We start from the raw sequence: 23,448 nt of genomic DNA, 5'->3' as shown, positions 1-23,448 counted from the left end.
AAAGATTGCCTTCCATTTACCTACCCTTCCATTACCATCCCAATGATGTACACATGACTGTGCACAGAATTCTTAACTAAATTCCAGTTTGACACTAAATATTGGAAAAAAAAAAATCTAGAACTCATGACACCGCGCATTAGTCGTGTTTTAACTCAGATCTCTAGGAGCTCTGTTAGGGATGAGAAAAGCATCAAGTTCTTCCGTTAAGTCTCTGATTTGGAAATGATGTGCTGATCAAGACTTTAACAAGACCTATATTGAAGTAAAGAGGCTTCTCTTTGCTGGTGGGCCAAATCTGATTATAAACTTCAAATCTGATTATAACCTTCCATCCTGATTGCTGGTGGGCCAAATCTGATTATAAACTTCAAAAACATATGGTAAGGGGAAATTGGTGAACTCCAGAATGGGACTTGCAAGGCTTTTCTTTAAAGAGAAGGACATAATGCCAACCAGTTTGAATTTGTTTATTTGTTTGTCTGTTTGTGTTACATTTCTTCCCATTCTTTCTCAGAGTTTGCTAAAAGACATGGAGAAAGGCCAGAGTTTGCTCAAATCAGCCCGAGAGAAAGGAGAGAGGGCTCTTAAGTACTTGGAAGATGGTGAGGCAGAGACGTTAAGAAAAGAGATCCACGACCACGTGGAGCGGTTGAAGGAACTGACCAGCACTGTGCGGAAGGAGCGCATGACCCTGGAGAAAGGCCTTCATTTGACGAAGGAATTCTCGGATAGATACAAAGCCTTAACTCAGTGGCTAGCAGAATACCGAGATAGCCTACATGGTCCTGAAGAGCCCAAAATGGAGTTATATGAGAAAAAAGCTCAGTTGTCCAGATACAAGGTAGTGTTGTTACTGACAGACGCCTGGGGAGGTCATGTAGGACTGAACTGGAGGGATGTGATTTCTGGTGTGTGTGACCCTTAGTGGGTGCTGGGAGAAGAGAGGGCCTCAGCATGCCTGTTCTACTGGTAGGGGGCATGCAGATTTATAAGGACCCTGCCTGCCAATGCAGGAGACATAAAGACACGCGTTCAATCCCTGGGTCGGGAAGATCCCCTGGAGAAGGGCATGACAACCCACTCCAGGGTTCTCGCCTGGAGAATCCCCTGGACAGAGGAGCCTGAGAGGCCACAGTCCATAGGGTCGCAAAGAGTTGGACACCACTGAAGCGACTAAGCATATACTCTACACCAGACTTATTTTTCCATTCAGGTACTATGTTTGTCTGATATTCAAAGGCTGTATCAGTGGACAGAGATCTATTCTGACAGTGTGATCCAGGTACATGGATCCTTCAGATAAACTTTCCTGGCATCAGGAACTCACACCTATAGATTTTCTCTGTTTCATCTAGAGTGTCTCCTTCATCTTTTGGTACAGAAAGCCTCTAAGCAGATCTATGGTAAATTCCAAATGAGACTTCATACTCCTAAGAAAATAAATTCTAATTAACCAACTATAGGTAAAACATTTTAGAAATTAATTTTTGAAAGAATATATGATGATATAGATATTGCTATACATGCTATAGATACAAATATTTCACCTGCTCAAATTTGTGAAACAGTTATTAAAGCTTATACATGGAATAGTCTGCTTTTAAAATTTGACCCAAATTATTTAGTGATAGTCTTTAAGAATTACAGTGTGATGTCTTACCTCAAAGCTTTTCCTGGTGGAAGCTATTTCCTCCTCCTCCAGCCAATATGTCTATTCCTGTCCTTGGTTTTTCTGCCAGGCCTGACAGTGTGTCTTTGAAAGTGTAATATAAGAATCACAACTGCTCCTCCTTTTTTTTCTTCTCCCTGCGTTCTTGATGTATTTAAATAGCACTTTAAGGCTGTCACAGCAACGTTGCAACTGGAATTTGTCTCCCAAACCTCACATCCAACTCAAGGGGCAATTGACTTCACAATTCAAAATCAAAAGATAACACCTCTCTCCCTTCATATAGCATGAAGATTTATTTCTCTGCTGAAAGGAATGAGGTGGAAGCCAGCAATATTCATTATGTTACATTCAGCCAAATACAATTCTTCTCTATACTTCTCTCTGCATGTGTGAGGGCTCTTTGATGTGTTACTTTTACTCTATACTGAAAGTCAAAAAAGTCATAAAAGTCATTTTCTCTTTATTGTTTTACATGTATTGATTTATAAAATATATATCAGATCTTTGTTTGAGACAGATCATCTTATATATGGCAGCGCATGTCTGTATTCTCCTTGATCACATGAATGAGCTGGCTCTTGTTTTTCTCTTTGCAATTCAAGTCTCTTCAACAAACAGTGCTGTCCCATGAACCATCAGTAAAATCGGTGAGAGAGAAAGGCGAAGCCCTCTTGGAGCTGGTGCAAGATGTTACTTTAAAGGACAAAATCGATCAGCTTCAAAGCGATTACCAGGATCTCTGCAGGGCAGCAAAGGTATGGAGAGATCAGAAGTAAAATAAAACTGTGGTGGTTGCCGCAAAGGGCGTCTTGACTCCATTTTATCTGTCAGAAAATTTAGGACTGTGGCTCAGACGGTAAAGCGGCTGCCTACAATGCGGGAGACCCGGGTTCGATCCCTGGGTGGGGAAGATCCTCTGGAGAAGGAAATGGCAACCCACTCCAGTACTCTTGCCTGGAAAATTCCATGGGAGGAGCCTGGTAAGCTACAGTCCATGGGGTCGCAAAAGAGTCGGACACGACTGAGTGACTTAACTGACTTTATGGGTCAGTATTTTTCCTTTTCATTCAGGTGGGCCTTTTTAAATGGAGTAGCAACTCTGTGTGTGTGTGTGTGTTTTTCGTCCGTAGTAACTTTCTGATGAGTGTAAGTCTACCTACTCTCTGAGTTGCCCTGGGATTTTAATAATGTTAAAGGTTTGAGTAGGTTTTTGGCTGGAAAGTCACTTCTAACGGGTACCTGGCTTCACAGGAGCATGTCTGCAGTCTCGAGGCGAAAGTCAGAGACCACGAAGATTACAACAGTGAGCTCCAGGAAGTGGAGAAGTGGCTGCTGCAGATGTCGGGGAGGCTGGTGGCGCCCGACCTCGTGGAGACAGGCAGCCTTGAGACGATCACCCAGCAGCTGGCCCGCCACAAGGTAAGCCTGGCCTCGCAGGAGCGGAGGAGCACACGGCGGCTCGGCCAGGCGTGCCGTGTGTGTGTTGGGGGCCGGGGGGAATCTGGATCATAATGACTGTACCGAAAGACTCAGGTCTGAGTCCCAAGAATGCCTGATAGTTGAGAACAGTTCAATTTAATATTTAAGTGACTCGGCAACAGCTGAATCCTGGTATTCAACTTCTGAACACATTGTAGCATATTTCCCAGCTAATAGTTTTATTTTTTAATTGCAGAATATAATCTATATGGAGTAATTTATCAGAGAAATTGTCTTTATTTTAGAAAAGTACAGCCAAAGATAGGATACGGACATAGTGGTCAGAGAGTCTAAATTCTAGCTAAAGTCTCTTCTTGCTAGTTGGGGGACTTAGCCTCTCTGGGCCTCCTTTTTCTCCTCTGTAAAGGATGATAATGACATCAGTCCCATTACATAGCCACTGTGCTCATCAGAGAAGATAATATATCTGAAAGTCTTTTGTAGACCACAAAGTACAGTACCGATATGCGATGTTCATATCTTTATTAATATGTATTTTTTAGTAATCATGTGTGCCAAATGACGATATCATATGCTCACAACTTTATGAGGCTATTTTGGTAAGCTTAATGGGAAACTGAATTTTGGTTGTAATCTGGTCAACATCTACTACTGTGCCTTAGAAAAACCAGTTAACCATTCCAGGTTTCGAGATCTGTAGGAGAAAATTTTATTTAGCAAATGTGAACATTTGCTAATGTGAAAATTAATGACATGGTATAGTCTATTTGGCACTGAGTAAACAGCCTCAGTAACCTCATGATGTGGTGGTTCATTCCAGCTTGAAGAAAAATGCTTCCTTTCAATACGGCATGTATAATAACTGTTAACCCAGCACCATTGGGAAAAAAAGTGGTGAACCTCCACTGCTGGAGGACCATGGTTTCCCTTAGATATATTGATGTGTTAGCCTAGGAAACTTCATAATGTGTCACTTGTCACTAGCATTGTATTGCAGTAAGGAAGTTAGAACCTGATTTGAAAAAGTTGGGTCCCCCTCTCTAAGTGACCTCTGAGAAAGCTCAGTAGAGAACAGTCAGGCATAGTGCGTGAGCTGGAGTCAGGCAGAGACTGGTCCAAAGCCAGGGCTCTGCTGTTTACTACTTGTGTGACCTTGAACATGTTTTATAATCTATGCTTAAACAATAATAATAATAATAAATATTTATCAGGGCTCATATGCAGTCCCTGGGCTGTAGGTGCTTAATAAATGTTAAGGGGTAAATGTTATTTTTATTTTTATCAACATAAATATTAGATGTAAATTAGATCTTACACAGTTTAGACATTAAGCTATTACATAAATCAGGTATATTATTAGATAAATTAGACATTAGTTAATTAAATTAAATTGTAATTAGGCTATTTTAGATATAAATTAGGGCTTCCTTGGTGACTCAGACAGTAAAGAATCTTCCTGCTTGCTGAAGAACTGGTTTCAATCCCTGGGTTGGGAAAAGCCCCTGGGGGAGGGCATGGCAGCCCACTCTAGTATTCTTGCCTGGAAAATCCCCATGGACAGGGGAGCCCAGTGGGCTGCAGTCCATGGGGTCGCAAAGAGTGAGACATGAGCAAGCTACTAAGCACAGCACAGAGATATAATTTATACCAGAATTGCAATTTTTAGAGTTGAAAAATGTATGGATGTCTGTTTCACTGGTAATATTACCATGGAGCAGATCTCTAACTGAGGTCAGTCTTATGAATTCACTCTTAAAGGTTATCTCATCATTCTGTATAACTTAATCCATTAAACTCCTTAAATCTTCTCATTGGAGAATCTCTGAAAGTATACATTTTTTATTTCATGTGTTGATAGGAAGATACCAAGACATTTATTTCATTGTGTTGATACCAAGACAAATTGCAAAACCCTTTTAAAAGCATATTAAACAGTGAAATAATGGATCTTAAACTTTCTGTTTGGTGAATAGAATATTTAAAGACTAAAAATGGAATAATGAGAACTGCATATTTGTTTCATCTTTGAAGGCAATGATGGAAGAAATTGCTGGTTTTGAAGACCGTTTGAATGACCTTAAAACCAAAGGGGACAATTTGATCAGCCAATGTGCAGATCACCTTCAAGCGAAACTTAAACAAAATGTACACGCTCACCTGCAGGGCACAAGGGACAGTTACTCAGCCATCTGCAGTACCGCCCAGAGGGTGAGTGCCGCTGGAACGTTCCAGAATGATGAGGAATTAAGGAGAAAGGCTGCGCAGGCTGGAGGTTTTTCAAAGTAGTTTTTATGCTTCACCCTTTGGATAGATTTCCCAGTCCATGTGTACACAGAAATAACATGTTATATATTTGATTAATGTGATGAAGTGGTGAATTTCAGACATTTGGTTTCACTCAATACCTTTATTCCATGAATTGATTATGAAAAAAAATTTAATTTTGTTTGTTTTTATTCACACACCATCAATACTTCTAATTTGGCATTTATTCTATAACACCAAAATAAGTTTATTCTGTAATTCTCACAGTACTTTTTTTGCTTTTAACCCTCTGTAACCAGGTTCTACTCTAATTCAGTATTTCTATGTATTCATATAGAAATTGAGAAAAGAAGCAAGCACCAATTTCAAAGTGTGCTTCAGTGGGTAGTCTTCCAATAAAATGGAATCATTAATGTTATAGATATAAGTCTAAGATAAATAAGAGTTGTTTTTTTAAATAGCAATTAGGTAAAATTAGTGGATTACTTTTTATTATTCTAGAATTTATAAATGACACTGAGAAAAGTGCATGTATTTTTGTTGCTGGGCTATTGAGTCAAGAACTGGAAAAATATAAGTGACACAGGGAAAATTATTTGTGTTCATTATGATAATTAAAAAATGCTGGCTATTAGTTGATTCCTAAACTTGGAAAATTCACTTTCAAACTGTTTATTTAAAAAATGAAGGATAAAGGAATCTAACAAATAGCTACAGGAGATGATGAAGGGGAAAAGGGGAGTGAGACAAGAAAAATGCAGCATGAAACTTTCTGGTCAGCTTATTCATTCACTCACTCAACAGAAATATACTGAACACCGTCTTTGTAGCGGGCTTTTTCTGTGCAGTTACTGCTTCTGTTGTCTCAATAACCAAAGAAAAGTCAGTCTAACCTCATATTCTTTTTTTTCTTTTTTTTATGAGTAATTTGCTCAAAAAACCATCATAGGTATATTTACCTTGGTTTCAAGGAAACATGTAATAGTTTCTCAACAAGTCTTTATGGATAAAATGATAATTGTTTGGCTGGTTGAGGAACTATTAATTGAAATGACATATTAGAAAATGTTGGATTTTTCTGGATATATAATTTTGGATTATTCTGGATTATTGTTGTCTTGGAATATTGCTTCTGAATGAAATAAGGGCATCAAACTCTTCCCTCCCCTGTGTTATAATTTAGTTCCAATTTAGCCTACCCCTAAAGAGGAAGCCTTTCAGCTGAGAGACATTGGTTATCTTTTCATAAACTGGCCGTTTATTGTTACTTTTAGTTTCTCATTTAAACAAACAGGGCAATTTTATACAATCGGGAGAAGCTGAAAAAGCTTTTGGTTTAGGTTTGACCAATTTACTTCAAAGATTCTATACATTCTAGCACATTTATACTGTTATATTAACCCTTCCCACCTTTTCTTTCCATAATCAGGATATTAGTGTTGTAATGCATGGGTTGAGAAGTTAGAAACTGGGGCATGGCCCACGTGCTTTGCAACGTTTTGGAACATATGCAGACTCCATCAGTGTGTGTCTGATGTCAGGGAGCATGGTGAAGGGGGATCCATTTATGGTGGATTTGTTTCATTTGCTTCTGTGATATCTACAGCAATATAAAACAGCTCTCACTACTGCTGCATGATTATTCTGTCTCAGGTGTACCAGAGTTTGGAACACGAACTTCAGAAGCACGTTAGTCGACAAGACACCCTTCAGCAGTGCCAGGCCTGGCTTTCTGCGATTCAGCCGGATTTAAAGCCAGGCGCGAATCCCCCTCTTAGCAGGGCAGAAGCTGTCAAGCAGGTAGTTTGTGATTCCTGAAAGTTTATATTACACTGTGATTCATTCATTTGATGGAAACATGTTAAGTACTTGTTATGTGCAAATTGTGCTGAATATCAAAATATAAATAAGGTCTGAGCTTGATCCTATTCAAATTCACATTCTAGTCAGGAAGATGAACACACAACTAAGGATCAATCTGGTAGAATAAATAAAGCATGGGCACTGTGGCCAAAAGATTGCTTTTAGTACCTACTCAATAGGGTCACCATGGATAAACCAAACCATTGAATTTCTCTGTGCCTTAATGTCCTAAGTGATTATAGGACTGACCGTTATGAAGAAATTCAAATGCCATGCCAAAATGTACCCGATTTGCTAACAGAAAAGCAAAATTAGCCTCTTCCACCTTTTTTGGCACAGAACAAGTTGCTTGTTAAATAATTATTGAATGAATGCTGAATGAAATATTGTCATGTAACGGATTCTGTGGCATATTAATTTGACATCTACATGCTTAAAATGTTGCTGCTGAGATTTCATCAGAATATTTGAGATATGTTTTTAAAACTTTTGAGCTAAGCAACTTTTCTATGTGGTTCAAAGAAAATATTCCAAAGGAATTTAATTGTAAAGGTTATTGCTGCCGGATATAAAATAATAGTAAAAATTCAATTTTTTGCCTCAAGCTGAGATTAAAATAATATGCTTGTTCATTTAGTCCACAAAGAGAATGTGTTCAGTTTATATGCCCCCCAAAGTATGCCTTTTTGCTTAAATGATTTACATTATTTAAGTCATGAACTGATTCACAGAAGTGCCCCTATTATACCTTATAAAGAATAGAATCTGGATAAATCAAACATGACTTTCCTCGAATCAAGAAATGAATTAAAGATTGTCTGCATTCTGCTTTTTCATTAGATTGTCAGTTTCTTAGGCCATTTATTGTCTTATGGCTATTTGTTTCCAATGTAGTTTATTCAGAACAATCCAGACCAAAACTTGATTTTTCTCCTTTGTTCCCAAAAGTAGAATTTAAAAAGAGGGGGAAAAATAACATTAATCCAATGACCCTTTACTAGAACAAGAAGTTTCTATGTCTCCCTGCATTAGCCATGGTTTCAGGAAGACGCTGATCCTTCTAGTCGCCCAGATTCAATGACTGTATAGTTTGGTTTTTGCTTCCTGCCCTTACTGCACTGTATCTCAAAATAGACTGCCCTCTTCAGAAAACAGCCAGAGAAGAGAATGAGAAGTATTGAAAACACCAAATCAACTGCTTTGATGGTCTGCAGTTGACTTTGGTCATAGTCCCAGGATCCACTGTGTACCCCCCGGGGCCTCCCACATGAAAAACACTCAATACATATGTAATGATAACATAGTCCCCACTACCACTAGTCAATGACAGACTGATTTGATTCCATAAGAATGTCATTTGTTTTTATAAGTCATGAGATGTGAATTTGAAGGAATAAGAAAAAGTCCTATCGGATTTGGCTTTCCAGGCAGCTCAAATGGTAAAGAATCTTCCTGCAATGCAAGAGACCTGGGTTTGATCCCTGGGTTGGGAAGATCCCCTGTAGAAGGGAATGGCAACCCACTCCAGTAGTCTTGTCTGGAGAAATCCATGGACAGAGGAGCCTGGCGGGCTACAGTCCATGGGGTCACAAAGAGTCAGACACAATGGAGCTACTAACATTTTCACTATCAGATTTGCCCTTGAAGTTGGTTTTAGCAAAAATCTTCTAAAACTGTTTTGTCATTTACAATCAACAAGTTTCTCCCAATACTTTTGGAGTCAGGCCAACTCTAAATTTTAAAATAAGTCACTATTCTTTCTAAAGTAAATACATTTATAAAATAAAAATTCTAATATCTTATTCTCTTCTTATTTCCATTATCTGTTTGGGACAGATAATGTTCTCTGAGGCACAGGTACATGGTAGGGTGATTTGATTTAGAGGCTAATGATGCTCGTGGGAAGTGAAATACCAGTCAGTTTGTATAATGAATAAAACTTTAGGTACTGTTTTTAACTTAATGGGAAATCGATCTGTACTTATTACATCTGCATGAGAATGATGTGTCTGGGCAATCCACACAGAGAAAAAGACACTGAAGTAAAGATCAAAAAGTTAGGCTGCCTTATTGACTATGATTTTGGAAAATCACCTAATATTTCTGTTTGTCAGCTTTATCCTATACAACTTGCAGTCTATACCTTCTTCCCCATTTATCACAAAGATGTCGTAAGAACCACTTTTTACCACTTCTGCTATCCACCACCTTCCATCAGACCATCATCAATTTTCATCTGACTCCTGAAGTAGCCTAAAAACTGGTCACCTACTTCCACTGTTCCTGTCACCCCTTTTTTAAAACCTATATTGGGTCATGTATCCCAATACCTTCCAATCACATGCGTGCACGCATGCATGTTCAATTGCTTCGATTGTGTCCAGCTCTTTAAGACCCCGTGGACTGTAATCCGCCAGGCTCCTCTGTCCATGGGATTCTCCAGGCAAGAATACTGGAGTAGGTTGCCTCGCCCTCCTCCAGGGGATCTTCCTGACCCAGGAAAGGTTACAAATGTAAAAATTTGAACTGGCATCTCCTGCATTGGCAAGCAGATTCTTTACCCACTGAGCCACCTGGGAAGCCCACCTTTCAATCACACTTAGAATAAATTTCAAATTTCTGACTACAGTCAATGGATACTCTGGTTGAATAATTTGTTTTCCAAAACTGAATATTTGCTAATAAGGAGGCCACCTTTCATAATTGCAGTTGAGGTTAGACTGGTGGTTCTCAACCAAAAAGGAGAGGTGATTTTGTTGCCCAGGGGAAATTTGAAACAGTCTTTGAAACAGTCTCCGAAGACAGTTTTGGTTGTCACAACTATGACTGGTGGGGATGTTCCTGGTATCAGCCAGGGATGCTGTTGAACATCTTGCCATGTGCAGGACAGTCCCACGGCAAAGAATGGTTTGTCTTCAAATGTCAATAGTGCCGCAGTTGAGAAGGCCTAAAAATGTACACTCTGCAAATTGGGAGGTATGGTCAGTGTCCCCATGAGGTCCTCCAAGCTTTGGCCCTTGCTCACCTTTTAGACTCTGCTCCTACCTAGCTCCCTCTGCTTTGGCCTGAAGCTTTGCACTTGCTATCTCCTGTCACACCCGACTGCCTGGAATGCCCTTACCCCATGGCATGACTTGCTCCCTCTACAACTCAAGGCTCTTTCTCAGAGAGGTCTTGGGGGTACGTTCATCCCAAAGTAACAGTGCTTCTTCATTATATTAATACTCCCCTACTCTTACCTTGCTCCGTGGTGTTTATCACTACCAAACATTTGCATTGCATATTTGTTTCTATGTTTATGTATTATCTGTCTCTCTCATGGAAGCTCCACTGGAGCAACAGTTTTGTTTTGGGGACTGCTGCATTCACAGTATCTAAAACAGAGCCCGCAGGGCCTCTGAACAGCTTCAAAGAAACACATTTCTCTGTGCTTCTGTGTGTAAATCAAGGATTCACCTGGAGATGCCTTTCTTGGGCTTATGGAAAGGGAAGACACTATGTGAATTTTCTGCAGAGAAAAAGAGCCCAGCCATGTGCATTTTTACCAAACTCCATTGAAGCCTACAAATGCACAATAACCTTTTATGTCTAAAGAATATGCAAAAACGTGTTAAGAAACAGGCCAGAGTAGTCTATTGATTCTTTCTCTGAAATTGAAAACAACCTAGAATGTGAACAGAGAATCTGGAACAATTGTGGACGTTTCTTGGGTGTTCCCCTTTCCCAGAACTTACAGACTAATTAAAATAAGAAATGGCTAGTGGACAAATGGCTCGCTGCCATTGTGCTTTGAAAGATTTCTTTTGAGTACTTAATACATGTCATTTATAACAATGCTATGATAAAAACACTGAGTATAGCAAGATTATTTTTGAAATGTCAACAAAATACTGCAAATGTACAAATATTTGCTATCTAAATATAGCATGCCTCTTTTCACTCTAACAGTTTTTTTTTTTTTTTTTTTTTTTTTAGGTCAAACACTTCAGAGCTTTGCAGGAACAAGCAAGGACCTACCTAGATCTTCTGTGCTCCATGTGTGACCTGTCAAACTCTTCAGTGAAAACTACTGCAAAAGATATTCAACAAACAGAACAAATGGTAAAAAAAGTTTTTAAAAAACTGACATTGGATATGTCTGTTTGATCATATTCTCTTGCTTGCATGTTGCTGCTGCTGCTGTTAAGTTACATGTGAAAAAAAAATTCTCCTTGGATTATTCTTGCTATATGCTCCTTCAGGCATTATGATAAGTATGTATTGAATTTCAGCTGAGTCACAGAAAAGTAGGCACACTCTGATACTGACGCCTCTGAAATGGAACTGAAATACTTAGTCCCATTGAACTGCTGAACATTTGTGCCTCTTTTCTCTTGTCTCTTCAATTAGCGTTCTTCTTCTTTTCCTATATTTTTCTGATCATTTTTGTTGTTGTTCTTTTCCATCATTTTCTTTAGGTCATACTTATGTATGAATGTATGAAAGGGACTTACTATGAAAGGGTCCTATAAAGTGCGTATGAAAGGGTCATACTTAGTGTGAAAGGGACTCCTGACCCTTGCATTCTCTTAGGATAGCAAACATCTGCCATGACTCTGCTAATTCATCGGCAGTGGCTGAGGGTGGTGTTGATAAGAATCCTGAAGCTGTGTTTGGGCTTTTTGGGCAGGGTTGTGAGGAATCAGCAGTACCTCTGAGCAGCGGATAGATGGCACCATAGAGGTCACGTGCCTTCTGCTGCTGCCTTAAATTCTGCAATGTGTTCGGATTAAAAAAAAAAAAAAAAAAGACCCGGTTTTGGTATTTAATTGATTAAATATTCCAGAAGAGTAAAATGTTCTAAAAGAAAAAAGAAATTAAGATAAATAATTATAATATAAATATTAAAATAACATTTTTTTTACTTTTATATTTTACTATATTACCAGAGCAAGTCTGTTTTTAAATCTTTAAAAAAGATGATAGAGCATCTATATTTTTTACAGAAATGGATTATTGAAAAAAGTTCAAAAATCAGTGAAGCAGATCTAAACATATATCCAAAACATTAATAACTCAGTGTTCTATGAGAGGTATCAGCGAATGTGTGATAGAGAACAATATAAGTCTTTTCTAGTTAACCCCAAGACCACATTGTTGAGTCTGTCAAACAGATGTGTCTACTGAAATGCCCCATGTTAAAAAAAAACCATCAGGGCAGCTTCTGACCTAATAAATTGGTAGAACTTCTAAAGCCTCACAGTACTGATTGAAATCGTATGGCATAAGTCTTTGACACTTAGTCTTTAGAAAACTGAAACATAAAATCTGGTTTTCTTGGAGCAAATAATTTGGAGGCGGGGGGGGGAATTTATCACTGTGTGTATGTGTACCCAAGTGTTGGCCTGCGTACATGGACAGGCTGATTTACTGAACATAAGTGTTTCTGTCTTTTGCTGCTAACTTTTGCCTCTGTGTTTTCTCCAGATCGAACAAAGGCTTGCCCAGGCACAGAACCTAACTCAGGGCTGGGAGGAGATCAAGCACATGAAGGCTGAACTCTGGATTTACCTCCAGGATGCCGATCAGCAGCTGCAGAATATGAAGAGGAGGCACTCAGAACTGGAGCTAAACATTGCACAGAACATGGTATCTCAAGTAAAGGTAGGAATTCACGTGTCTCCAGGGGAGACAGAGGCAACCAGCATGGGTATGTGTCGGCCAGTCCTTACACACAGTTAGTTAAAGAACAAGATAGAATCAGAACCACGTTCATTTGGTGCCAGAAGAGTACAGATCAGAAAGTTAACATTCAGATATTTTCTGGGAGTTCCCATTGGCTACTTGCATTGAAGGACATTCGCTCTGTAGCTTGTTTATGAACAAAACAACTGTGGTTCAGCTGGCGGAACCAGAAGACTGTGTCTCTAAACAAACACAGAGCCTTACTATTTATTAGCTTCTCATCACAGAAATTGCTAAAGCTGTAGGACTGTAAATGTATCAATTTATTAAACATATATTTAGGCACTCCAGTGGTTAGGACTCAGCCCTTTCACCGCTGGGTCCTGGGTTCAGTCCCTGGTTGGGAAACTAAGATCTTGCAAGCCACAAGGCACAGCCAAAAAGTAAATAATAAATAAATATAATATGTGATATATATATGTTAACATAGCAAGCTTAAATGTAATACAATATTTATATATTTAAAATGCAATAGAAAATTATTAAATTAACCTGATTGGAAGTTGTACCAGATTTTTAACAAACTTTAAGGTTTATGTTCTCCCTGTGATAATCAGTCATTTATATTTTCTGCTGGAATGTTGTCTGCATATAGAGAAAGAAAAATAGAGAGGAGATAAATTAGATTTTTTTTTCAAAACCATGAACCTTAAAATTTTTTAGAACACTAAGGATACACTTTAAGACAGAATGTTAACTTTTTCTCTTAGTGACTACAATATTGTTCCACATTTATCAGTTTTTCTTTTAACTTTCTGAAGTAACACAAGAAGATACCGCAGTTTCCCTTTGACTCTTATATACTTGGAAATTTGTATTCATAAGAAAGCATGATGGCTTTCTCTGTCCCTCAGTATACATTCTTCAGTTACTTAAAGTGTTCAAAGGTACTGATTCTGTGCTTCAATCTGTATTTATGTGGGGAGCAGGTTATAATATATTGTTTATTTTATTGTTGTTATCCTTTAGGATTTTGTTAAGAAGCTACAGTGCAAACAGGCATCGGTGAACACTATTACAGAGAAGGTGGATGAGTTAACCAAGAAGCAAGAGTCCCCTGAACACAAGGAAATAAGTCATTTAAATGACCAGTGGCTGGATCTGTGCCTTCAGTCCAACAATCTGTGCTTGCAAAGAGAAGAAGATCTCCAGAGAACACGAGATTACCACGACCGTATGAACGTTGTCGAAGGGTTCTTAGAAAAATTTACCACAGAATGGGATAACTTAGCCAGGTAACAGCAGTTCTCTAGTGGGCCACCAAAAAGCTAAGCCAGAAATTTCTTAATTTCTATAAAAATCAAAAATATCTTTCTTACATGTTAAACATCCATTTTCTATCATGGATGCATAAATCAAATTTAAATACTGATAAAACATTATTAAGAGTCTTGTGTGATTGTATGCATACAGAATCATGATTTTCTTCACACAATATTAATTTAAGTAGTGGATAAAAGGAAAATGTTTGAAAACAGTATTGATTCTACCTGTGACATCAGGAATATTTCAGAGCTGTTACACTTTGACTTTAAAGTACATCCCAAGAATATTTCTAGTTTTAATTACCTGTTATGGGACTCTTATCTGTAAATTGAGGACATGAATCCTTCCTGAAACAAGTTCCATAGGTTTCTTGCCAATTCTGTGAAGTAAGACATTCTATGTAATTCAGTCTAGTTTTTTCTTGTACTTGTGGTATTCGAGAACTTAATGAACAATCTGAATTCAATTAATGTGTATCTTATGGCTTCCCTGATGGCTCAGATGGTCAAGAGTCTGCCTGCAATACAGGAGACCTGGGTTTAATCCCTGGGCCGGGAAGATCCCCTGGAGAAGGAAATGGCTACCCACTCCAGTATTGTTGCCTGGAGAATTCCACAGACAGAGGAGCCTGGAGGGCTACAGTATATAGAATCACAGAATCAGACATGACTAAGTGACAAACATATTTGATTTTATAGCAACTGAACCCCTCTTTACTTTTTCTTTGAAAAGGATTCCCTCACCCCCACATACAGAAAGTCATCATATAGAAATCTTTCTGTAATTCTGATCACTGTGATTTATTAAAATCTGTGCTTTTTCTGCCCAGATTTATTAATTTGTGGCAATTAAAACTGAAAACATATTTTAGGTGTAATCCAATTGTGGACTTTTTGTTTATGTGGGTTTCTGTTTTAGAGGAGGTACACTACTTTCTGATGTGTTTACTTTTTCTTGATGCTCAACATTTTACTAGTCTTTGGGATAAATCCAGTGTCAGCAAAAGCCTGTATTTCAGGCTGACAGTAGCACCTGGGTCTGGTTAACCCACAAACACAACAGACTCAATATGTCCATGGCAACCCACTCCAGTATTCTTGCCTGGAGAATCCCTATGGACAGAGGAGCCTGGCAGGCTACAGTCCATAGGGTTGCAAAGTGTCAGACACAGCTGAGTGACTAAGAACAGCACAATATGTCTCAAACAGAAGTTATCATATAGACTCCCAACACGCCTCCTCATACTTCAGAACTAATTGTTTTGTAAGTGAAAAAGACTCTAAGATTCAATTTTTCTCATGTGTGTCTTGTAGTCAAAGGAATGAGAATTCTTTGCATCTCACACTTACTTTTAAAGCTTCTAATGATACACAGAAAATGTCTGAGTTATCCCAATGAGCAGCTGTTACAGTCATTGGTTATACCTTACACATGGCATACTGTCTACCACGGGGTTGTTTGCTGGAACTTCTCTCAGGAAAGCACAGAAATCACACATCACTTAATTCCTTTAAGTGCCATTGTCAAGAACGCAGTAGATCAGTGTTTCTCAGTATTTTGTGTTTCCACACATCATCAAGGGGTCTTGTTAATATGCAGATGCTGTTCTGTTGATGAGAGCCAGAGGAAGAAGCTACAAGTACATGTCAGATGTGATGGGAGGGCAATCTTAGCTAACAAGAGCAGAGGTTGAGAGCAGAGAAGTTTCTAGGCAAACTATCTTGGTTCAACTTCTGCTATGGAAATATATGGGTCTTATATTCTATAGTGGAGAATGAAATGGTAACCCACTCCAGGATTCTTGCCTGGAGAATCCCATGAACAGAGGAGCCTGGTGAGCTACAGTCCATGGGGAAAGAGTTGGACACGCAACGAGTTGGACATGACTGAATGACTAACACTATATTCCATAGTAACTACAGAATCTCTGTCAATAAGCCATGAATTGAGTAACTCTAAGCTAAGAACACCCACTTAAAGAAGATGGTAATGTGCAATTTAACATGATACAAACAAGCACAGATATGGACTAAAGTTAACTTGACTTTATGTGCTTTAATACAGATCTGATGCAGAGAGTACAGCCGCTCACCTGGAAGCTTTGAAAAAGTTGGCCCTGGCATTGCAGGAGAGAAAGAAGGCCATTGAGGATCTGAAAGAGCAAAAGCAGAAAATGATAGAACATCTGAATTTAGATGACAAAGAACTAGTCAAAGAACAGACGAGTCACCTTGAACAACGCTGGTTTCAACTAGAGGACCTCGTTAAAAGAAAAATCCAAGTGTCCATCACCAACCTGGAGGAGCTCAGTGTGGTTCGGTCCAGGTTTCAGGAGCTGATGGAGTGGGCGGAAGAGCAACAGCCCAACATCGCCGAGGCCCTGAAGCAGAGCCCCCCGCCTGACATGGCTCAGAACCTGCTCATGGATCACCTTGCCATTTGCAGCGAACTGGAGGCCAAGCAGATGCTCCTGAAATCTCTCACGAAGGATGCTGACAGGGTGATGGCTGATCTTGGCCTCAACGAGAGGCAGATAATCCAGAAGGCACTGTCGGATGCACAAAGGCACGTGAGTAGTCTCAGCGACTTAGTGGGCCAGAGACGGAAGTACTTAAACAAGGCTTTGTCCGAGAAAACCCAGTTTCTCATGGCGGTGTTCCAGGCGACCAGCCAGATTCAGCAACACGAGCGCAAGATAATGTTCCGTGAACATATCTGCCTGCTACCGGATGACGTGAGCAAACAGGTGAAAACATGTAAAAGTGCGCAAGCCAGCCTTAAGACTTACCAAAACGAGGTCACTGGACTTTGGGCCCAGGGTCGCGAGTTGATGAAAGGAGTCACAGAGCAGGAAAAGAGTGAGGTCCTGGGGAAGCTCCAGGAATTGCAGAGCGTCTATGACAGTGTGCTACAGAAGTGCAGCCATCGGCTACAAGAGCTGGAGAAAAATCTGGTTTCTAGGAAGCATTTTAAGGAAGACTTTGATAAAGCCTGTCACTGGCTCAAACAAGCAGATATCGTTACCTTTCCCGAGATCAACCTAATGAATGAGACTGCCGAGCTTCACACACAGCTCGCCAAATACCAACACATTCTCGAACAGTCTCCAGAATATGAAAACCTCCTACTTTCGCTGCAGAGAACTGGACAGGCCATCCTGCCCACGCTGAATGAAGTGGACCATTCCTACCTCAACGAAAAGCTCCACGCACTGCCCCTGCAGTTTAACGTGATCGTCCACCTGGCTAAAGACAAGTTCTATAAAGTCCAAGAGGCGATGCTGGCTCGGAAAGAATACGCCTCCTTGATCGAGTTGACAAGCCAGTCTCTGCGTGACCTTGAAGACCAGTTCTCCAGGATGAGCCACATCCCTGGCCGCCTGAGCGTCGAAGAGGCTCTGTCTCTTCAGGATGGCTGGCGTGCTCTGGGGGGCGAGGTGGCAGGGCTCGCCGAAGCCGTGGACGAACTGAACCAGAAGAAAGAAAGTTTTCGCAGCACCGGGCAGCCATGGCAACCAGACAAGATGCCACAGCTCATCACCCTGTACCACAGGCTGAAGCGACAGACAGAACAGAGGGTGAGCTTCTTAGAAGACACCACCAGTGCTTACCAGGAACACGAGAGGATGTGCCACCAGCTAGAGAAACAGCTAGAAGCTGTGAGGATGGAGCAGTCCAAGGTGAACGAAGAGACACTGCCCGCGGAGGAGAAGCTCAAAGTGTATCACTCCCTGGCAGGAAACCTCCAGAATTCCGGAATTCTCCTAAAACGTGTCACCAGGCATCTCGAAGATCTCGTTTCTCATCTCGACCCCGCAGCTTACGAGAAAGCCAAGCATCAGCTCCAGGCCTGGCAAGAGGAGTTAAAACTGCTCACATCTGCCATTGGCGCGACGGTGACGGAATGTGAGAGCCGCATGGTGCAGAGTAGAGACTTCCAGACAGAGCTGAGCCGCTCCTTGGACTGGCTGCGGAGCGTGGAGGCAGCCCTGAGCGGACCGCTGTGCCTGGACCCGAACCTGCGGGACATCCAGGAGGAGATCAGAAAGGTCCAGATCCATCAGGAAGAGGTGCAGTCCAGCCTGAGGATCATGACTGCACTGAGTAACAAGGAGAAGGAGAAATTCACGAGAGCCAAGGAGCTGATCTCCGCCGACCTACAGCGCACGCTGGCTGAGCTCTCGGAGCTAGATGGGGCCCTGCAGGAAGCGCTCCGCACCAGACAGGTGGGTGCCACGGGGCTTCTGCTCCATTTTTCTCACTTCGCTTCTTTGTAAACAAGTGTGAGGCTTCCCTGGCAGATCAGCTGGTAAAGAATCTGCCTGCAAGGTGGGAGACCTGGGTTCGATCCCTGGGTTGGAAAGATCCCCTAGAGGAGGGCATGCCAACCCACTCCAGCATTCTTGCCTGGAGAATCCCCGTAGACGGAGGAGCCTGGAGAGCTATGGTCCATGGGGCTGCAAAGAGTCAGGAATGAAGCGAGCAACTAAGCATAGTAGCAAACAGATATGAGTTGTTTTTTTTTTACTTTGAATTGCTTCCCTTAATATTTTTCTTTTCTTTTTTTTTTTGCTACTTCATGGAATCATCTTCAATCACAACTTAAAAGGATGTTTTTACTGTTTATGCTCATGGTATTCATTTCATGTGGTTTCCATGTTGATAGGACTTCGTTTTAACACAAGAACATCTTGGTTCTCTCTCTCCGTTTGGAGAGGTAATAAATAATAGAGTGGGTGCTAAGTTGCTTCAGTCAGGTCCAACTCTGTGCGACCCTATGAACCTTAGCCTGACCAGAAGTTTACTTGCTTTAATACCTTGGCCCATTTTCCCCACATCTGTTCTCAGTCCTTCTGCTTCTATGGAATTTCAACCAGCCATAATATTCCAAGATGTGTATTTTTTAAAATTCATTCATCTGTGGATGGGCACTTTGGTTATTTCTATACCTTGACTATTGTAAATAACACTGGTACGAACATGAAAGTACAGATTTCTCTTTGAGGTAGTGATTTTGTTTTCTTTGGTTAAATACCCAGGAGTGAGATTGATGGATCATATTGGTGGTTAATTTCTTGAGGAATTTCTATGCTGTTTTCCATAGTGGTTTTACCAGTTTACATTCCCACTGGTCTTGTTATATTCCTTCCTACCTGAGGAACTGGGTCTTCCCAGGTGGCACAGAGGTAAAAAATCTGCCTGCCAATGCAAGGAGATGCTAGAGATGTGGGTCCACTCCCTGGGTTGGGAAAGATCCCCTGGAGAAGGAAATGGCAACCCACTCAATATTCTTGTCTGGAAAATTACATGGGCAGAAGAGCTCGGTGGGCTACAGTCCATGGGAGCGCAGAGTCAAATGTGACTGAGAACACACACACTACCTAAGGCATTATTTCACTTTAGTGAATATTCATTCTGCCACATATTGCTAATCATTATACTTTTTCTTTAGAGAGAAGACATTTCAGAACCATCATAAATTTCTATTCTGTCTATGTCCTTGCTTGTGTATTTTAACTGAGATAATAAAATTATAAGAAGAAGAGCTGAAGGAAAAGTACAGGATAATAATTAGTTGTACTAAAAACAAAACAAATGTCACCAGCTCGTCAATTCACTTGCAGACATACCACCATGAGACTGAGACCTGAAAAGAAATGGAAGGTGTAAACAATTTTCGGGAAACAGATTGCAAATGAGAGTTGACTGTGTTTGCTTTGCTGTTTTTCAGACTACCTTGACTCAAATATACAGTCAGTGTCAAAGGTACTATCAAGTGTTTCAAGCTGCTAACGACTGGCTTGAGGACGCTCATGAGATGTTACAGCTGACAGGCAACGGCCTAGATGTGGAGAGTGCGGAGGAGAGTCTCAAAAGCCACATGGAATTTTTTAGTGCAGAGGATCAGTTCCACAGCAATCTGGAGGAGCTCCAAAGCCTGGTAGCCAACCTGGACCCACTCATCAAGCCGACTGGAAAAGAGGACCTAGCACAGAAAATGGCCTCCCTGGAAGAGAAGAGTCAGACGATAATACAGGATTCACATGCCCAGTTAGATCTCTTGCAGAGGTACAGAAATTACTTTGTTCTTTATATTCTAGTGAAATGGGTTTTCACATAGAAAATAGGAATACATTAAGGATGTACATGGGCTTCCCCGGTGGCTCAAAAGGTAAAGAATCTGCCTGCAATTCAAGAGACTGGGGTTCAATCCCTGGGTCGAAAAGACCCCTGGAGAAGGGAATGGTAACTCACTCCAGTATTCTTGCCTGGGACATCCCACAGACAGAGGAGCCTGGTGGGTTATAGCCCATGGGGTCACCAAAAGTCAGACATGACTGAGCAACTAAGCAGGAGCAGGAGCGCAAGGATGCAGATTATCATGTAAATTCATTCTTTTGAGTATCCCTAGACAGATTGACCTCGGAGCTCTTGCATAGAAATGTGTGATTTTAAGTTGTCTCTTGACTTTTGTTGGATTTTGTTCAAGATGTGCAGCTCAGTGGCAGGACTATCAGAAAGCAAGGGAAGAGGTTATAGAATTGATGAATGAAGCTGAAAAGAAATTGTCTGAGTTTTCTTTATTGAAGACTTCTTCCAGTCACGAAGCAGAAGAAAAATTATCAGAACATAAGGTTAGTTTGCCGTTGTTTTTAATACTCTTGTCATTGTAGCTGTAATGGGTCTTTGCACTATGAGAGTTCAAGAAGCAAGTCAACAAATCCTCATTTCCACAAGGGCTGCGTAAGCACAAAAAGGACATGTTTAACCACATTTCATAGCAGTTTTAACTTAAGTGCTGTCACTCATTTAGCATTCCATTGGAAATGCACAGCTAGGTTTTAGAAGATATCTTCAGAGACATTTGCTTCTGATAAGATGTGACATAGTAGATTTCAGTAAATACCTTCTGATGTAACTTAGATTACTTCAATTGAAATTCAAAAGTTAACAACTTGAGTCTCACTCATGTATCACAGCAATATAAGGTAGAATGTGACTACTTAAATATTAAATTCTGTTCACTTATACTTTTGCTAATTTAAAAAAATGGGATAATGTCATTCAGATAGATAGCATGTCACCTTACTGCTTTAGAAAACTCAAGCCTAACTCAATTACAAATTAAATGTAAAAGTAAGAATTAACAGAAGAAAATAAGTGTATGTAGGAACATTTTCTTTTGCAGGTAATTTTGGACTTTACCAAAATCTGTAGAGTTTTTGAAAAAATCATCTCTCCCTTCAACTTCTTTTCTCTTCTTCCCACTCCAGGCTTCAGTGTCAGTAATAAACTCTTTCCATGAGAAAATCGTGGCTTTAGAGGGTGAAGCTTCAGAACTGGAAAAAACCGGAAATGATGCAAGCAAAGCAGCCATAAGCAGGTCAACAACAGCTGTCTGGCAGCGTTGGACGCGGCTCCGCGCTGTGGCCCAGGACCAGGAGAAGTTACTGGAAGATGCAGTGGATGAGTGGACGAGCTTTAACAATAAGGTAATGGCCATTACTGATGGGCTCAAAGTAATGTCTCCTCGCTGATGAGAACGTATCTCGAAAGCAACGTTTTGTCCCTCTTTTGAAACTGGCCTTATGAAAGTAAAAAGCCTTTTTTAAAAATCTCTATCTCCATGACTTGAAAACCAAATCAAGAAATAAAATACATAATATAATGTGCAATTTGGTCCCAAGTCCAGACCCATTTATTTTAATAAGAAAGAAAGAAATCAAGCAATTGCATTTTGAGAGGAGAGCAAGCCGATTTTGCCCCATTTGTGGGGCTCTTAGTGAAACTTTCTTTCCTGGCCCTGAAAAAGTGCAAAATACTTTGTCTTTCCATGAAATAAGGAAGGAATTTGGCTCATTTTTCAAATCAGGTTTAATATCTTCTATTTTTTAAACAGGGTTCAGTGTTTTAAGCCACATCTTCCTTTGTGACTCAAAGGCACATATTCATGTTAACATAAATCCCCCTTTTCTATGTTATGAAGTCCCTGATTGCCCTAACATTATTTTGAGATTAAATCTTGAAACCCAGAATAATAGAAGTGGCCTTTTCTTCCATGTTAAGAGAATTGTTCGTGATTTAGCTTCCCAAGATTTAGAGTTGACACCATTGTCTCTACCGTGCTTCAACATTTTAGTGTCAATTGTGGCATTTGTTGGAATAGTCCTCTCTTTTTCATTTTATTTACTTTTGAACTTCATAGTGTGTGCATTTGTCATCAGGTTAAAAAAGCCACTGAAGTGATTGATCAGCTGCAAGATAAATTACCGGGAAGCTCAGCGGAGAAGGCCTCAAAAGCAGAACTCGTAACTTTTCTTGAATATCATGACACATTCATCCTGGAGTTGGAAGGGCAACAATCGGCCTTAGGGATGCTGCGGCAACAAGTGCTGGGCATGGTCCAGGATGGAGTCACACCATCCCCTGGAGGAGAGCCACCCACGGTGCAGGAGATCACAGCCATGCAGGACCGGTGCCTGAAGTAACTATACGCCTGCCCTCTTTCTCTGTTTCTAAACTTGGCCATGACCAAAAGGGACAAATGGGGTATTAAGAGTCTTGGGGAGCTCCACCATGCCACCTTAAACACATGGGCATCTATTTCTATCATCCTTGCTACCTAGTACATGTCTAGTCATATTAGAAATGTAGTGATGAAGCAAACAGATTCAATCTCTACCTTCAGGCAGTTTGCAGTCAAGAAGCAGAGGTAGACAACTAAAGATGCATTTAGGTGGAGCATTTGAAGGGGGCTAAGAGAAATCAGAGCAGAGGCAACTAACCTAGGAGAGGAGTCAAGTAAGGCTTCCCCTCAGAAGGGATATTTAAGTTGAAAACTAAGCAGGCTTGAACGAGTCAATGAGGTAGGAGGAGAGTTCTGAAGATAAGGGAACAGCAAGTAAGCAAGCTTGGAAATAAGTATATCATTTTCAAGGAACCCATGGGTGATGGGGCAGTTCTTGAGAAATGAAGCTTGAAATTTTAACAGTTGAGAGCTACTGAGAATTTGGTTTCGATAACTCTTGATTCCTCATTGGCTAAACTGGATGACAGAGACGTTAGAGCAAGGATGATACCAAAGTCCAGGTAAATAAGAGTCATTTACTGATAGTGAACATAGAGAAAGTTAATCTTAATGATATATAACCAGCTTGATTTACTTATTGGACCAAAGAGGAAATGTCACTATATAGTTTAACTCCTGAGTTGACT

General features: G+C 40.4%; 1 protein-coding gene across 1 annotated transcript in view; it reads left to right on the top strand.

Moving 5' to 3' along the window:
- SYNE1 (spectrin repeat containing nuclear envelope protein 1) overlaps positions 1 to 23,448 on the top strand; it is a 466,580-nt gene that overhangs the window by 250,201 nt on the left and 192,931 nt on the right. Inside the window, exons 69-81 of the mRNA XM_061130284.1 lie at positions 518 to 844; positions 2,278 to 2,430; positions 2,927 to 3,094; positions 5,147 to 5,323; positions 7,034 to 7,180; positions 11,219 to 11,344; positions 12,710 to 12,886; positions 13,937 to 14,202; positions 16,298 to 18,458; positions 19,964 to 20,301; positions 20,723 to 20,867; positions 21,507 to 21,725; positions 22,458 to 22,717. Of these exons, the coding sequence (XP_060986267.1) occupies positions 518 to 844; positions 2,278 to 2,430; positions 2,927 to 3,094; positions 5,147 to 5,323; positions 7,034 to 7,180; positions 11,219 to 11,344; positions 12,710 to 12,886; positions 13,937 to 14,202; positions 16,298 to 18,458; positions 19,964 to 20,301; positions 20,723 to 20,867; positions 21,507 to 21,725; positions 22,458 to 22,717 (4,664 nt within the window). The remainder of the gene's footprint in view (positions 1 to 517; positions 845 to 2,277; positions 2,431 to 2,926; positions 3,095 to 5,146; positions 5,324 to 7,033; positions 7,181 to 11,218; positions 11,345 to 12,709; positions 12,887 to 13,936; positions 14,203 to 16,297; positions 18,459 to 19,963; positions 20,302 to 20,722; positions 20,868 to 21,506; positions 21,726 to 22,457; positions 22,718 to 23,448) is intronic.

This window comes from Dama dama, chromosome 26 (genome assembly GCF_033118175.1).
Source record: "Dama dama isolate Ldn47 chromosome 26, ASM3311817v1, whole genome shotgun sequence".
In the NCBI taxonomy this organism is placed as follows: domain Eukaryota; kingdom Metazoa; phylum Chordata; class Mammalia; order Artiodactyla; family Cervidae; genus Dama; species Dama dama.
This window is presented reverse-complemented; position numbering and strand designations above follow the sequence as displayed.